This window comes from Canis lupus, chromosome 24, assembly GCF_003254725.2.
Source record: "Canis lupus dingo isolate Sandy chromosome 24, ASM325472v2, whole genome shotgun sequence".
In the NCBI taxonomy this organism is placed as follows: domain Eukaryota; kingdom Metazoa; phylum Chordata; class Mammalia; order Carnivora; family Canidae; genus Canis; species Canis lupus.
In genome coordinates, this window is record NC_064266.1 from 26,362,870 (window position 1) to 26,378,999 (window position 16,130).

The window sequence follows — 16,130 nt, forward strand, 5'->3', positions numbered from 1 at the left end:
GCCATTCAGAATGACTGAGGGCGAGATGGGACAAGTGCAAAGGACCTAAGGCAGGAATGAGCTTGACAGATTCAAGGAACAGAAAAATTGTCTGAGCACAGACAGCTTGGGGGAGGGGAGAGAGCATGGCCAGGGTTAGGTTGCTCAGGGTTTTGTAGGCCTTGGTAGGAAGTTGGAGTGGAATTGCCAGTATGAAGGAGAGTAACTGGAGTATCTTGAGCAAGGGAGTAGTAACATAGTCTGGCCTAACTTTTTAGGAAGACCATTCTTGGCAGCTGTGTGGATAATGAATTGGAGGAGCAACAGGGGAAGCTAAAATATTTCTAGATAAATGACAGCAGGAATGAAGTTTTGCGTTCTGACCATATTGCCGTATGTATCCTCAAAACTTACTGGGTGATCAAGATTCAGTGGATATGGAAAGTTTTTTCCTAGTTTTTCAAATATGAAATTTCCAGAACTCATAGCAGGTAGAAAATTTTACTCCACACTCTTTAAGAAAGGTTATTGGCAGATTGTACAAGATAGAAAAAGAATCCTTCGAACCTTCTCATCTGTCCTTTTTAAAAGTTTCCTCCTTTTCTCTTTATTCTTCCCTGGTCAAGTGGAAAAGGATATCTGAACATGCCCTTGAACTTGGTCTCAGTAGGACCTGCCAGAATATTGTTTAGGAGACCTGCTAACAAGCTGAAGTATCCAGTGACTTACCAGAAGACATCAGGCTTCAGACAGTCATGATTTCCAAGGCCAGGGTTGCTCTGGCTGATGCTCTGGTCCCTGACCAGGATTTGTTTTGGTTTCAGGCTTAGTCACAGATCCAAAACATTGGCATGAAGGTGGTAGACCCAAGGGGCTAGGGGGTTAACACAGAATGTTACTTTGTGCTCCTACTAGGTGATATCCAGAGCTATGCATAATACAAATATTTTCCCAAGAGTTTTCTGAGCTGAATGTATTTTGACTGCTTTGACCCTCCTAAAATTAGATAAAATTGCATTTAACCCAGCTAAACATAAAGTTTCACATTTTGCAAGCTTGAAAAAGCTGTCTGTTAGAAGTTAGATTTCCGTGGCAAGGAAAAAGATATTCCTTCAGCCAAAGACCCATTCAGTTCTGGGATTTGAATGCGTTGTGTACTGCCACTGTCCTCCCCCCACCCCGCCCCCCACCATTTTCCAGACAGCAGAGATGGGAAACGTTAACTAAGAATCAAGGAAAGAGGGAAAAATAATGCAGATAAAGCAGTAATAAGCAATTGAAATGAGTGAGGCAGTTTGTAGAACCAACAAGCAGTGTGATACCCAGTGGATTTGCAGTGTCTGCTGCTTTAGGATTCAGGGAGATTATAAGTCAATCAGGGTGATTTAGGGAAAAACAAACTGTGACATGGTTCATATTTTCCCCCCAGATGTTTTTCTGTTTCCTCTCACATCCTCAAATTGTCCAATTAATTAAGGAAAACATTGCGGTGGATTTCTTCAGTGAAGCTTTTGCTGGCTGTGAGATTTGAGAGCGAGATTATGTATCTCCTTGGAATAAGAGGGGAAAACAGCTCATTCTTGTATTTATGGGCACCCTCAATTCTGGCATCAGTACCCTCTCAAATCTGCAGCTAGTGTCTTGCTTTGTTCTTCACACCATAAACGGCAGAGCCTAGAAATTACCTCATGTATGATTCAGGTTTGCATATTAGTCAATAATTTCAGTTTTTTCTCCTTGATAGATGCTTCTTTTAAGTATCACCAATAAAGAATAAAGGGGTCTTATTTCAAGATCTGTCCCTCTTGCCATTGTTCTGTTCTCGGGCTCGGTTTGTTTTTTTTTTTTTTTTTTTTTTTTTTTTTTTTTTAATTTTTTTTTTTTTAATTTTTTTATTTATTTATGATAGTCACACAGAGAGAAAGAGAGAGAGGCAGAGACACAGGCAGAGGGAGAAGCAGGCTCCATGCACCAGGAGCCCGACGTGGGATTCGATCCCGGGTCTCCAGGATCGCGCCCTGGGCCAAAGGCAGGCGCCAAACCGCTGCGCCACCCAGGGATCCCTCGGGCTCGGTTTGAATTGTGTTGTAGGGTGTCTTATATGTAAGTGCTCCGGCAGTGTCAGTCGAATGAGATGTTTCCTTCTCTCTCCTTTGTTTTCCCCTCCCCAAAGTAACAGGATCTGATTGGAAAAAATAGGCGCTTAGAGCCAATCACTACTGCCACAACATTTGTGACTTTGGCCAAGCTAGTTAACCTCTCTGGACCTTTGTTTACTCATCTTTAAAAGCTGTGAGGATTACATGAGAGTAGATAGAACAGTTTTTATAAAAGACCTGATTGCATTTACACGAAGTAAGTGTCAGTTTGTTTGAATTTAGCAAAATGACTGTCTGTCACGTACTGTAGCCTTGTACTACCCTTGGAAAAGTATGCCAGGATGAACAAGGGTTTGGTGACTTCCTTCAAAGGACTGGAGTTTTTCTTGGTCTGTGGCAGGTGCAAATAGTGAATGATCAGATGTCAGAAAGGGTCGAGAACTATATTCAAACTCTCTACTTAATGTTTAATCTAGACCCAGGGTAAGGCATGCCACATAATTTTATTTAATCTTTATAATTTATTCCCATTTCCTCAGTGAGGCAGTCAGAGAGGATATACCACAGACACACAGCAGGTGTTATGTTCCTGTACAGGTTCTTGACTGGCTCCTGATGAGAAGTCATTACCAGGTGGATAATCACTGTAGTGTTTCCTTAGTTACCTTCCTAGGTTTGCATCAGGGTTACCCAAAGGGCAGTCTCCCTAAGAGTACAAACTGTGCACAGAGGGAAGCGTGAAGTAGTAAAAGGGTTCTTTCACCAAAGAAAGAAGCTTGTTTTTTGCTTTTGCTGCCACTGCTCAGTAGCCATTTGGTCTTGGCTAAACCGTTAATCTCTGAATATCGGCTCTGTGATGTGGCTACTGAGAGTTTTCTATAAGGTTGTGTGAATCAAATTAAAGAGATTTAATTGCTGTTCTGTGCATTAAATGTAATACAAATGTCAGGCATTTTATTATGTTAATACTCTTCTCAAGAAGGAATTAGAAATTCATCAGAAGTAATAGTTTCATAATAGCTTAGTATAGAATGTTAGGAATGTTTTGAGTTTAACCCTAAATTTTGAGGTCTGTGTAAAGTATGGTGAGTAAACTTCCCAGCTTTTGACTGGAACAAACTTTTTTTTTTTTTAAGATTTTTATTTATTTATTTATTCATGAGAGAGAGAGAGAGAGACAGGCAGAGGGAGAAGCAGGCTCCATGTAGGGAGCCCAACATTATGGGACTCGATCCTGGGTCTCCAGGATCAAGCCCTGGGCTGAAGGAGGCGCTAAACCTCTGAGCCACTCAGGCTCCCCTGGAACAAACTATTGACCTGATTTCAGATGGTACTTTCCAGGGTGTTTGTTTCAGTACCACAGAGAAGTAGAAAGAGTGCTAAACTTGATTTTCAAAGGCCTGGGTTCAAGTGCTAGTGCTAGCACTCACTAACTTTGTAACCTTGAATTTTACTTTGTCTCCTTAAGCTTAGATTTACTCATCATAAGTTAGGGATAATGAAGCCTGCCCTTTCTTTACCTTGGAGTCACTTCAAGACTCCAAGAGATAATGGGATGAGAGAGCACACTGTAGAACCATGGGTGGTCAGTTATTTTGTTCATGCAGGTGAGCAGAGTATGGGAATGGGAGCATTTGAGAGACTGTTTTGTGACATGTATCCCTTTCTCCTTTTGCTTCTCTGTTGCTGAAGGTGGATGGGCAAGTGGTGGCCCTGCTTGTGCAGAATCTGGAGCGCCTGGATGAGTCTGTGAAAGAAGAGGCGGATGGTGTCCATAATACTCTAGGTGAGGGGCAGGGCGACCAGTGATCCTGAAACCGTCTTGTTTGTTTTGGGGCTTTGTGCTCATTTCTTTCTTCCTTCATAATAGAATCAACAGTAGTGGTATTTTCTTTCCTTCTGCTCCCAGACTGCTTTTCCAAAAATGAAGACCCTTGTGTAAATTTCATATAACTGCAGGTTTGGTTTGGTTTGGCTTGCAGTAATAAAATTGGAAGTCCATTAAGTAGATAACTTCCTGGACAAAAACACTTCTGTTAGCAGGCCTTTGCCTCCAAATGTTAGAGTCATGCCTATGCAGGGTGATTTTTTTTTTTTAAGCTTTAGAAAGTGTGTATTTTATAATTTTTAATCCCCCTATATTGGTTTTTCTTCCTTCTTTCCTTCAGTGGGACTACAAACTTTGGCACAGTGGAGTACCCTTATAAGATAGTTTATTTTAAAAAGAGTTAAGTGTTTCTTTGTCTTATGTGTAGTTTGCCATGTAACCAGAGTTGAAGTATTATTGTTAACTTGGATGCACCTTCATCATATGTTAATTTAAGTGGATTTCTTTGCAGTATTTCCCTTCTTCCTCCTTGAATCTCCCAGGTCTTTTTCCTTGCAAAGTTGCCAAACCATTAGCCTATTTAAAATTATGCTTTTGGGTAGTCCTCTTTAACACTGGTCATTGTCTTATTAAAAAAAAAAAAAAAAAAAAAAACCAAAGGTGACATATCTTAAACAGAGCTTGAGAAATGAATGAGGCCCAGCTGAAGCAGAAATTTTGATTAGATTAGATTTTCCTCTCAGCTCTTTTGTCTACCACAGATTTCTCTTGTTTTATACTCTCTTCTGTGACCATTGTCATAAAGAAGAGGGAAGACATAGCACCAAGGGACTAAGAGAAGAGAGAACACAACAATCTGTAACTTGGGGGTTGGCTTCAGTCTAGAGCTAGAATTTGGCATTACCATCTGTTAGCCTAATGCTGGATTTTGCTGAATAGAAACTTTATCAAAAGTCTTAACTGACTTAATAAAAAGGGCCTGGTATAATGAAAACAGCACCAGGCTGGCAGGCTTTAGAGATCTGTCTAGTTTCAAATTGGTCACCTACCATCAGCTCAGGAGGTTCATCCCTCTCTCATTTATTGAATGCCTCCTATTTGTGAGGCCCTGTGCTGGATGCTGGGGTACATTAAAGATGAATTAAGTATGATGTTACTTCCTAAGAAGCAGACTGATGGGAAGTCTTAAACAGAAAGGAAAGATAATACAGAATGACAAATGGTATAATAGGAGTCAGTGGACAGCAGTATGGAAGTGAGGAAGGGTCTTTAAAGGTAGCTGATTGGGGCTGAATGTGAAGACAGGTATGTTTTGACAGAGAAATGTGAGAAGGACCCTTGGATGGGAGAGAGTTACAATTGCAAAGCTGTTCATGGGCATGGGCTTGAGAAAAGAGTAGGTATGTATTGTGGCAATAGGAGGTAGCAGTAGTGGAAGATGGGACCTGAGGCATGAGTTTGCCCAGATTGTGGAAGACAATCTTGTAAACCAAGGCAGGATGATTGGATTCAACTCTAAAGAGCAACAGGAAGCCATCTACAGTGTAAGCAGAAGAATAAGGGCATAAGAGATTAAAATGAATGAATTGATTTTGCTGGAAAATGTGAGAAAGTAACTTAGGGTGTTGTGGTGGTCCTCAGCTCTCAGGGGTCTCATTGCTACTCTGCTAACATAGATTTGTATTCCACTACCTGAGAGGGCTGCCCACTGAGTCTTTTAACTTGCCACTGGCTGACACGGGCAGAGGAGTGAGGAAGAACCTAAGACATACGGTGATTTCTTTAGCTCTTTCTCCTTCAAAACTCAGACCTGATGTGTTCTGGGCATTGGCCTTAGAGAATTTAGAACTAACCCTATCTCCTTTATAATAGTAACATATCCTGGGATGGGGAGCTGAAGGGGCCCCAACGGAAATGAAAGCATAGGATGTGTTAGAATGGAACAATAGGGGTTTTTAAAAAAATGTTCCCTTTTTAAATATTGTGGTCATGTAATAACTTTTTTTCCTTTGGCCTCCTAAGTTTTAATTTTTCTATTAAGCAGCAATTTGGCTGTTGTAGGAGATAGCAGGACCAATTATATTTGCTTCCGAGTACCTGACAGTTACCTCTGCCAGCATGGCCTTTCCCCTCTGTGCACATTATTTTGTTCAATTAAGAAGATCATGCTTGCTTCTCTTGTAATATCCAGAGAAAGAGAACTGAAAATGAATGAATCAGGAAGGGAAGAGACTGAATTCACCATCCCCTGATTTTTTTCCCTAAGGCTTCATGCCCAGTCCCCTGTGTCTTTGGTTACAGGTCCCTGGGACTACAGTACAATGAGGACTAAGAATGCCTTCCTAGGCAAATAGCCACCTTTCTGTGTGTTCTGCTCTAGTGTGGTTCCCTATTAGCACAGAACATCTATCACTTACTCCTTTTGTGAATTTCATCATTTTCAGTTATGAGTTTTAGTTGCAATGTTACTTGAATTAAAAATAAACCATAGAATCTCCCTGGTTAATCTAATAATGACAATACAGCATCTGGCTAGGAGGAATACTGGAAGTCAGAGGAATATGGGGCTTGTCCTGGGAAAGGAAACAAGCTTGTTGCAGATGGAAACAAAATTGCCCTCCCAAATGACTGGCGTCTGTCTCCTTTCAGCTATTGTGGAAAACATGGCAGAGTTCCGACCTGAGATGTGTACTGAGGCTGCCCAGCAGGGTCTTCTGCAGTGGCTATTGAAGAGGCTGAAGGTCAGTTTGGCATTGTGGGACCCTAGCTCACATTGTTCTTTGCTCTGGGCCTGGCTGAAGCTGGGTCACTGGCACAGATGTTTGTCCTTTTTTGCTTTGGGATCTAGTTTGGGAATCTTTCAGACAATCTTTCTCTTGTCTCTTTCTTCTTCGTTTTGTTTTGTTTTGTTTTGTTTTTGTTTTTTTAAAGAAGAGGCTTTAAAGTACCCTTTAGGGGCACCTGGATGCCTCAGGGGTTGCTCATCTGCCTTTGGCTCAGGTTGTGATCCCAGAGTCCTGGGATCCAGTCTCGCATCAGGCTCCCCGCAGGGAGTCTGCTTCTCCCTCTGCCTAGGTCTCTGCCTCTCTGTTCTCTCATGAATAAATAAATAAAACCCTTTAAAAAAAAGTAGCCTTCAATATCTCTGAAAATATTATAAACATTTTTAAATACGAATTCATGTGGTACAGAAGGTTTAAAACTGAAAGTAAAAGCTCCCCTCAGTAGATTCCTTCTAATTCCATCTGCCAGAGGCAGCCACTATTAGCAATATTTTACCTGTCCTTCAAGAAGTTTTCTGTGTATCTGGGAGTGTGTGTGTTTCACAAACAGAATTATATAGTATTTTATTTTGCAAGTTGGTTTTTTTCACTGAACTAAGAGCTGCCTAATATTCTTTTTTTTTTTTTTTTAAGATTTTATTTATTTATTCATGAGAGACACAGAGAGAGAGGCAGAGACCTGGGCAGAGGGAGAAGCAGGCTCCCTGCGGGGAGCTTGATGTGGTACTCAATCCCAGGACCCTGGGATCATGCCCTGAGCTGAAGGTAGCTGCTCAACCACTGAGCCACTCAAGTGTCCCAGTACTCTGTTTTATGCACATATCAAAATTAATTTAACCATTCCCCTTTTTATAACACTTTTTCATTGTTGCATAATAATTTTCCACTGTTGTAAGAAGTACTACAGTGAATATTCATATACACATTTTTCCTTGCATACTTCTGTTAGTTTTTCTGTAGGATAAACTCCTAGAAGTAGAATTGATAGATTGGAGGATACACACATTAATATTTTTGGTGAGTTGTCCTGCATAAAAGCTGCCCCACTGATTTCAGGGTATCTGTTTCCCCTAGCAACATCTGATACTATCAGACTTAAAATTTTGTTAATCTGCTAAATGAAAACAGATTTGATTTTATTTTGGAATTTTAAAATCAGGGAAAGAATATTGGCTACCGCTTGTTTGTTAGCTACTCATCTCTTTTAGTTTACTATTTATAGCCTTTGTTCATATTTATATTTCTTTTAGATTATTTATTCTCTCTTCTTCGTATAGATCTTTTGCTGTCTTTTTAACAATTAGTGCTGTCCCATAGAGTAAATGAGAAATGAGAGAGGCAAGAGCTTCTCTTAAAAGAGTAGTTTTAGGGGCACCTGGGTGGCTCAGTGGTTGAGCATCTGCCTTCGGCTCAGGTTGTGATCCTGGAATCGAGTTCCATATCGGGCTCCTCATAGGGAGCCTGCTTCTCCCTCGGCCTATATCTCTGCCTCTCTCTGTGTCTCTCATGAATAAATAAATAAAAATCTTTAAAAAAAAAAAAAAAAGAGTAGTTTTAATCACAGGTGTGATGGAAGGCAGTTTGGGACTGCTTATATGCTACTGAATTGGTCCTCAGGCAAGCAAGTATCCCCAGCTTTTCTGTGAGAAGGAGGCATTTTACAGCTAGAAGTATTCATGGCCTTGCTATGCTTCACAGCCTTACAGAGATCCAGAAAGTCTGAGGTATGTCAGGTCAGATTACCCTCTACTGTCTGGCAGGGCCCAAGAAGAATGTTCTGCCTAAGATAGCATATGCCTCACAATTACTCTTCTTTCTGACAATTGAATTCTTCCATAGTGCTACTTATTTAACCATTTGTTTTCATGAAATCTATAACAGACTTCTACAGCTTGACTTGATATTCAGCTGATACTACCGTCAGTGGATATGGGCACATGTGCCTTACAGAGTATAAACTTAGTGCATAGTTCAGTAGATTACAACTCCTTTTCTCTCTCTCTCTCTCTCGCTCTCTCTCTCACACACACACACACACACACTCTCCTACCTTTTAGGAAAAAAAAATCAGGTCTGATTAATTCATGCAGTGTCATCTTTGGAACTTCTTTTGACCTCCTCTCATGGGTCTTGATGTCCTTTGGTTTTAGGACTAGACTTGTTTCCCCATGTAGTTCTCAGTTTCTTTCCTCAACATTCAACACGTTTTTATTCTCCAAAGCCTTAAAACATTTTGGGAGTGAGGAGTGGAGGAGAGGAAAGTCCAACACAGAGTTGAGGGGACAGGATAGACGGCAGGGACCTGAGTTGTTGCTGGGGTGGCCATAGGTGAGAGGTCCAACCTTAAAATACACAAAACAATTCAATAGCTCTTGTCTCTGAAGTCAAGACCAATTTCTTTAAGTTCCTTGAGAGTTCCTTCATTTGCTTCAGGGATCCGTCATTAAACCAGGATGTCAGGCCGCCTCTGCCCTTTGAAAGGTGTTGAAACTTGCCAGTCTTTTTTTGAAATGGTAACAGGAAGGGAAATTGAGACCTTTGGGGGTTTTCCTTGGATTCCATTACCCTAATGAGAGTAATAAAGAGTCCCACTCAATAGTCTAGCAAGCCAGTGATTCTTGCCTTTTAGGCACAGTGTTAATGTAATCCTCAGGGCATAAATAGCCATGTTGCTCTCTCTAAAACAGTTTTTTGAGGTTTCGGGGTATCTAAACATTAAAATGCTATTAGGTTATTTTACTAGTAAGCAAATGCCCTTAGAAAAATCCTGTCTGCCCAGAACATTAATGAGAATCCTGCTTAAGGGTGAAGCCAGCAAGAAGGTATGTTTTTAAAAATAATGCCTTGTGCTTTTTTCTCATAATCTGGGAAAGTGCTTGTTATAATTTTCACTATCATAAACATACTGAATTTGAGTGCTGGATCTCTAAAAAATACAGATTTCCAGACACATTGTCTCAGTCTCTGTCTTTGGTATATTTTAGAGAAGTTCCACCTATGATTCTAATGGACAGCCTTCACTAATACCCTCTGCTCTCTGGAGATGTGAACATTATTGTTACCCAGTTTAATTCCGCACTACTGGACTAGATTTAAAAACTCCCATTTTCAGTGTGCTATTCCCTGTTCAAGGACCTCCCTCTATACGATCCTGATGACCTCTGCCTCAGATCCTCTGCCTACTTTTAAAGTCCCCTTGTACTTGGCCTCATTTGACGTTCTCATGTCTCACTTTTTAAATGTTAGCCTTGCTACCTTTCAGACATCTTTTTTACCTACCCCCTGATCTGCAACGGTCAGAATTATTTTGACCTTTGTATCTGTCTTTGTTCATTCCCCTCCCTCTACCAGGAATGAGTCCTGTCTTTCTTATATACTTCTCAGTTACACGCAGCCTTCATTAACCAGTTTAAGTCCCTACTCTTCCATGTAGCCGCCATCAATTTTACAACTGAAAGGAAATTTATAACTTCTATCACAGATTAAAAAAAAAAATCAAGACCTATAGAGAGTAAATGCCTTGCCCAAATTCATACAGCTAATTAGAGAAGAGCTAGAATTAAATGCAAGACTCCAGACTTTCTTCGTGCACTATTTCCATGGCACTACTTTGCTTCCAGCCCATACTCTTGTCTGAATTTCAGCCATTTTACTTTTTTCCATCCTGGTTCTTTTGTGGGAGGCAGCAGATCTGGGTTCTGACCTGTACTATAACTGTGACATTTATCCTCTTGAAGCATTTTTTTATCACCTGGCAGACTTTTTTGGTATGCGTGCTTATTGTCTTTCTTTAAGTATCCTTCAACTCTTTAAAAGCAAGATCTGGGGATCCCTGGGTGGCGCAGCGGTTTAGCTCCTGCCTTTGGCCCAGGGCGCGATCCTGGAGACCCGGGATCGAATCCCACATCAGGCTCCCGGTGCATGGAGCCTGCTTCTCCCTCCACCTGTGTCTCTGCCTCCCTCTCTCTCTCTCTCTCTCTCTCTGTGTGACTATCATAAATAAATAAAAAATTTTAAAAAAAAAGATTTTAAAAAAATAAATAAAAGCAAGATCTGGGTCTCCATTACATTTGCATCTCCTCTCAATTGTTAAGTGTGGTTCCTGGCAACATGTTAAAAATGCAAAGTCTTGAACCTATGCCTTGACCCACTGACTCTGCCCATCTTGTGTGAGACTAGCAATCTGTTTTAACAAGCGCTCCATGTGACTTGGATGCAGGTTAACGTCAGAGAACCACCATCTTCGAATACTTAACGTTTACGTTTCTTGTTAAACGTTACTGTTTAACTGATCATATCATATTTATTCAGTTGTCTTTCAGTAATTCTTTCAGTAATTCTACCTTGATGAGGCCTCTTTTTGCACTGGTAGCCTAGCAGTATATAGAGATACTCATGGATTTTTTCATCCACTAAATGAAATTTCACTAATTTGTGCTAAGAGGATGAAACCCATTGCAGAGAATTGCATTAAATGGGTTAGCAAGTGAGCAGATAACAGGAATGTGAGACCATCACAGTTCATTTTTATGGGAAATACAAGCTTATTAGGATGTTGTGTACTATTGAAAATAACACCAAAACCCAAAGTTTTGTTTTTCCTTTTCTAAAAAACACAATTAAAAATCCCTTTGTTTCCCAGTTAAATCACCATTTCTAAAACAGTTGCAACATTTAGCATATGAGCTAATTAATTGAGAATTGACTACATTATACTACACGTACAACTGGTTGATGGGAAGTTCTTAGCCTCCTATGACCAGGAGCTGGGATTTTACAGGGCACAATCTGCTTCAGCAATTGTACAGAGCTCTAGATGTGTCTGAACCTGCCCCATGTGTTCCAGGTACCAGAGGTGAGCTGCAGAAATAACCTGCAGATTCTGGCTGCAGGTGGCAACATAATTGTTTTGTACTTTCCAAAAAAGCAGCAGTTCCCAAAAAGGTGAAGTTTAATTTTATTCAAAGCTAGTACATGCTGAGTACAAACCTATGCTTGACTCTATAATTACTCTGACAGCTGAAAGATTTAGGATCACCAGGTTCCTGGATAGAAGAGAGCCCACAGAAGCTTCAAGTCCCGATGGGACTCATCGGTTAACTTTGCAAACTCCAATAGACTGTACCTACTAAATGAATTCTCCTTTCTCCTGATTTTCACTAAATAGCTTTTTGTAATTTGGCAGTTTGATATTTTGGAGGCTTGGAGGCCATCACCTCTGGCTGAGATTTAAATAGAAATAAAACTTCTTTGATGACTCTTTGTCTTTGGTTAAATGTTTAAGATTAGACTACTTCCTTCCCACCTGGCCCACAGTTTCCTTTATTTGTTTCCCACAAGATTAAAATTTTTGGTAGTCATTACCATCACCATAAGTTTTCCCCATCTGATTATGAGTGTCAATGCATTAGCTGTTGACTATATGGGAATTGCTATTCTAGATACTTCACATACATTATTTCTGATCTTCACAACCTTCCAAGTGGGTGCTGCTATCCTCCATTTACAGATGTGGGAAGAATTCCACACAGGGGAAGTGATTACCCCAACTCCATGTGAAATATGTGGCAGAGCCCGTGACAGTTTGGTCTGGGTATCTCGAAAGCCTCCCTCTCTTGCCAGGGTGCTTCCCAGCTGGTACCTCTTTCAGGCTCTGAGGCATTTTAGGACTCAGTGTTGGGGAGTTATGGAGGTCTAATAATTTTGACTTTCTGATTAGATTTCCTCCTTCATACCAGTTTTTCGAAGGACCTATATTTTAATAGAAAAAGTGATGAAATAATGATTATTATGATTTTTAAAAATTTACTTTGGGCAAATTGTAAACTCCTTGAAGTATCACAGCAAAAGCTGGAGATTTCCTGGGGGAATCAGGAATTCTCAATAGAGGAGAACTAGCTGTTGAGTGCCGATGATGTTGTATATTGGTTAATTTAATCCAACCACCCCAACGGGAAATTATTACTTATTTTTACTTAACATAAGAGAAATTGGGTGAAAGAGACAGAGTAATTTGGCCAAGATCATATAGCTGGTCACCATTAGAGCTGAGATTCTAACCTGGATATTTCTGATTCCAGTCATGGTAGTACCTAATATGTGTTAGATACTTCCATGTTACCTTATTTAATTCTCATAGTAACTCTCCTGATGTTGTGTTATTATTTATTTTTTAATTTTTATTAGGTTGTTCTTTTATTATTTGCTTTTTACAGATAAGGAAACAAGACTGAGAAATATTTCTTGAGTCATAAATGGCCACTCTAAAGTTCATGGTGCCTTGGATGTCTTGGGAATTTTGTTTTTACAGTGCTCCTATGCCAGAAAGGATCTAACAATCATGTTTGTTTTAGGTCCAAGGAATTTAATGCATATTTATGTCCTAACAATGTAGTAGCCATTTGAAAAAGTAATATACATGAATTAAAAGAAAATACTTTTTTCTTTTATACTTAAATACCACAGTTACTTACTAATAGATATGTGTGCCTTTTGAGTACTGCGCAACTAAAACCTTGAAATCCAGTTGAATACCATTACCCTCATTCCTTTTCTACATTGATTTTCACACAGTTTCCTTTATTACAGCAGCCACTAAAACCCAGCTTCACAAAGATAGGATGTCATCAAAAGAGTTTACCTGGAGCTAGTAGTTAATGCAGTGCTCAACAGATGTCAAATGTCACGTGCTTTGTTTGGAAATTTTAAAATATCCTGCAGTGCCCTTGTCAATTGAGTTTCACACTTCAGGTACCTCGGCACACAGTTTGGGAACTACAGACTTTGTGTCCCATAGGTAGTACATGCTCATGAGTCAGACATAGGTGCATTGATCCTAGATTCTTGTTATATGTAACCATATAATAATTTTAGGAGTATTTTTATTTTTTTAAAGATTTTTTTTTTAATTTGTTTATTCATAGAGACACACACACAGGCGGGGGCGGGGGGAGCAGAGACACAGGCAGAGGGAGAAGCAGGCACCATGCAGAGAGCCTGATCTGGGACTCCATCCAGGGTCTCCAGGATCACACCCTAGGCTGCAGGCGGCGCTAAACTGCTGTGCCACCGGAGCTGCCCTTAATAGTATTTTTAAGTGCCGTAACAATGGACAAGTTTCATGTCTTATTTACCTGTGTACTTTCATGTTTAGTTCTTTGTCTTGTGTATAGTAGATGCCCAATAAATACTCATTGGAAAAAAAAAGAGAAAATCTCCCCTTTATCTTGGAGACAGGATTTATAAAAATCAAATAAAGGACAAGAGACCTTGAAACCACAGACAGGCTATGATGTCTTTTGGCTTCTTTTAGTTAAGTGTATCTTGTTTCAAAAGAGAACACTTGTACTTGAAAAGCTGTATATAAGTAAAGTGGTGTGGCTTAAATAATTTAAAATACCAATACTTATGATTTAAATAATATGAGTAGATAATTTTATTAGCAAATACTTGAATGTGATAGAGTTGCTCATCTCTAGGCTTACCACTTTTGAATTTTGATTTTTAAACAACTGCTTTCCTTAAAGTGGAACACACTACAGATTGCATTTAAACCCTGGCTGTTATACTGAATTTCTTGAAACAAGGCCTCAAGCTTGCCCAGGGAGCATACCTTGCAGTCAGTACACGTAAGACTTTGCATTAACAGATCTTTTAACCTAAGATGGTCAGCTTCCTGAAACTCTATGGGGTGCACTTAGGCTTGACGAGAAAGACGTGCATAGAAAACTGAAAAGTTGCTGGGCATTGCTTCATTAGGGGCCACTCTTCCTTCTTGAGTACAAAATCAATGTCCAAACAGAACTGTGAATAGCACTAAGGTGACGGAAGTGTTAGCTGTAAGATGAACACTTCCCTGTCCTTTCCAGGGACAGAAATTATTTGTCATTTCAAAAACCTGGATAGGTAACAAGGCTGCTGCTGATTAACAGTTGTTGTCTACATGCCTGCATTTTAAGGATCAAGGGACAGTAAATAAAAACATATCAGTGAGATTTGCTCCTCTCTGTGCACCTTTATCCGAAGGTACCTTATTAATGGTGAGATATTTGAGTCTCTCTGCTGAAGCAACGATGTGGACAGCCATAAAAGATGGTCTCTGCAATAGATATGTTCCCTCTGAAACACCAAGTAGCAGAGCATGCATCAGGGAAAGAATTGTGGGTAGTAATTTGGTTGTTAAAATATTAACACATTTCTGCATTTTTAATGTGGTTTCCTTTTTAAATAGTAGGCAGATTATGGCACATGAGCAGATAGGTTTATGATTTCAAATTAAATTTTAAGCATTAAAAAAAATCCAAAAGGAACTACTTTGTTATAAATACATTCAACTAATCTAAACAAGAACTTGCTTTCTTTTTACCTTCTCTGATCATCTGTCAGCTAATTTACAGCCTAATTTTATGATTGTAATATGTGAACAAAACTTCATAATGGATTTTAGTCTTACAATTTCAAAACTTTCAAGTATTCCACTAGTTCACATTTGAGTAACTAGATAGCAGTCCCTGGGCTCAAAATGGGAAATCTGGGAAGGCTTCTCTGAGGAGGTGACTTTCATCCCTGGGCATTAGCAATGTGAGAGCCACTGTGTACATCTGCCATTTATGGTTTTACTGCGTAGTATTTGAGTCTGATCTCTTTGAGAGCAGAGGCAGACTTTTTTTTTTTTTTTCCCTTAACCTCCCTTTTTGCTTTCTAACTTCTGTTCTCTAACTCAGATCCTAGTTCTTATGAAAAATTAGTTTCTGGGGAAGTAAGCAAGGCCTGTTAACGTTTTTTTTTTTATTTCTCCTATTTCCCCACAGGCAAAGATGCCTTTCGATGCCAACAAACTGTATTGTAGTGAAGTGCTGGCCATACTGCTCCAGGACAATGATGGTGAGGCTCCCTCTCGGTATTGATATTCTGTTAGGATAGGAGCCAGGCTTGTTTCAGATCATGACAGCAAGCTCTCTTGCCTTTGGCATCCCCTTGCTCTCCCTCTCGCTCTCTGTGCAGCTTTTGTACTCTGTCAAGCTGTATTGATTTTGTTTGCTGATGTATCAGTGTTAGACGGCTGTAAAATCTGACAGTTAGCTTCATTTTTTTCTTCCTCTTTTTTTTCCCCTTTTAGAAAACAGGGAATTGCTTGGGGAGCTGGATGGAATCGATGTGCTTCTTCAGCAGTTATCCGTGAGTAATTCTTATGCTTCCTGTCTGCCATGAAGATACATGGCCTGCTTTAAATGGGAGGTGGAGCTGGAAATTGTGGGAAGAAATAGGCCATGTGATGCAAACCATATGGAGTATGTTGGCAGGTTTGAGGTTACAGTGGAGCTACATAGTTTACCTCCTTTTCTTAGTCATTTGCTCTCTATGGCCAGATATCACTGGCTATATCTGCTATGGATTTTCTCCATCTTCTGATATTTGTCAATTCAGGAGAGGTGTGCTTCC

General features: G+C 39.9%; 1 protein-coding gene across 5 annotated transcripts in view; it reads left to right on the plus strand.

Annotated features, from left to right (window-relative positions):
* The window catches only part of CTNNBL1 (catenin beta like 1), a 161,377-nt gene that overhangs the window by 58,264 nt on the left and 86,983 nt on the right, over positions 1 to 16,130 (plus strand). For all 5 annotated transcript variants that reach the window (XM_025470034.3, XM_035705466.2, XM_035705465.2 and 2 more), the window contains exons 6-9: positions 3,771 to 3,864; positions 6,556 to 6,647; positions 15,500 to 15,572; positions 15,808 to 15,866. In XM_025470034.3, the coding sequence (XP_025325819.1) occupies positions 3,771 to 3,864; positions 6,556 to 6,647; positions 15,500 to 15,572; positions 15,808 to 15,866 (318 nt within the window). The remainder of the gene's footprint in view (positions 1 to 3,770; positions 3,865 to 6,555; positions 6,648 to 15,499; positions 15,573 to 15,807; positions 15,867 to 16,130) is intronic.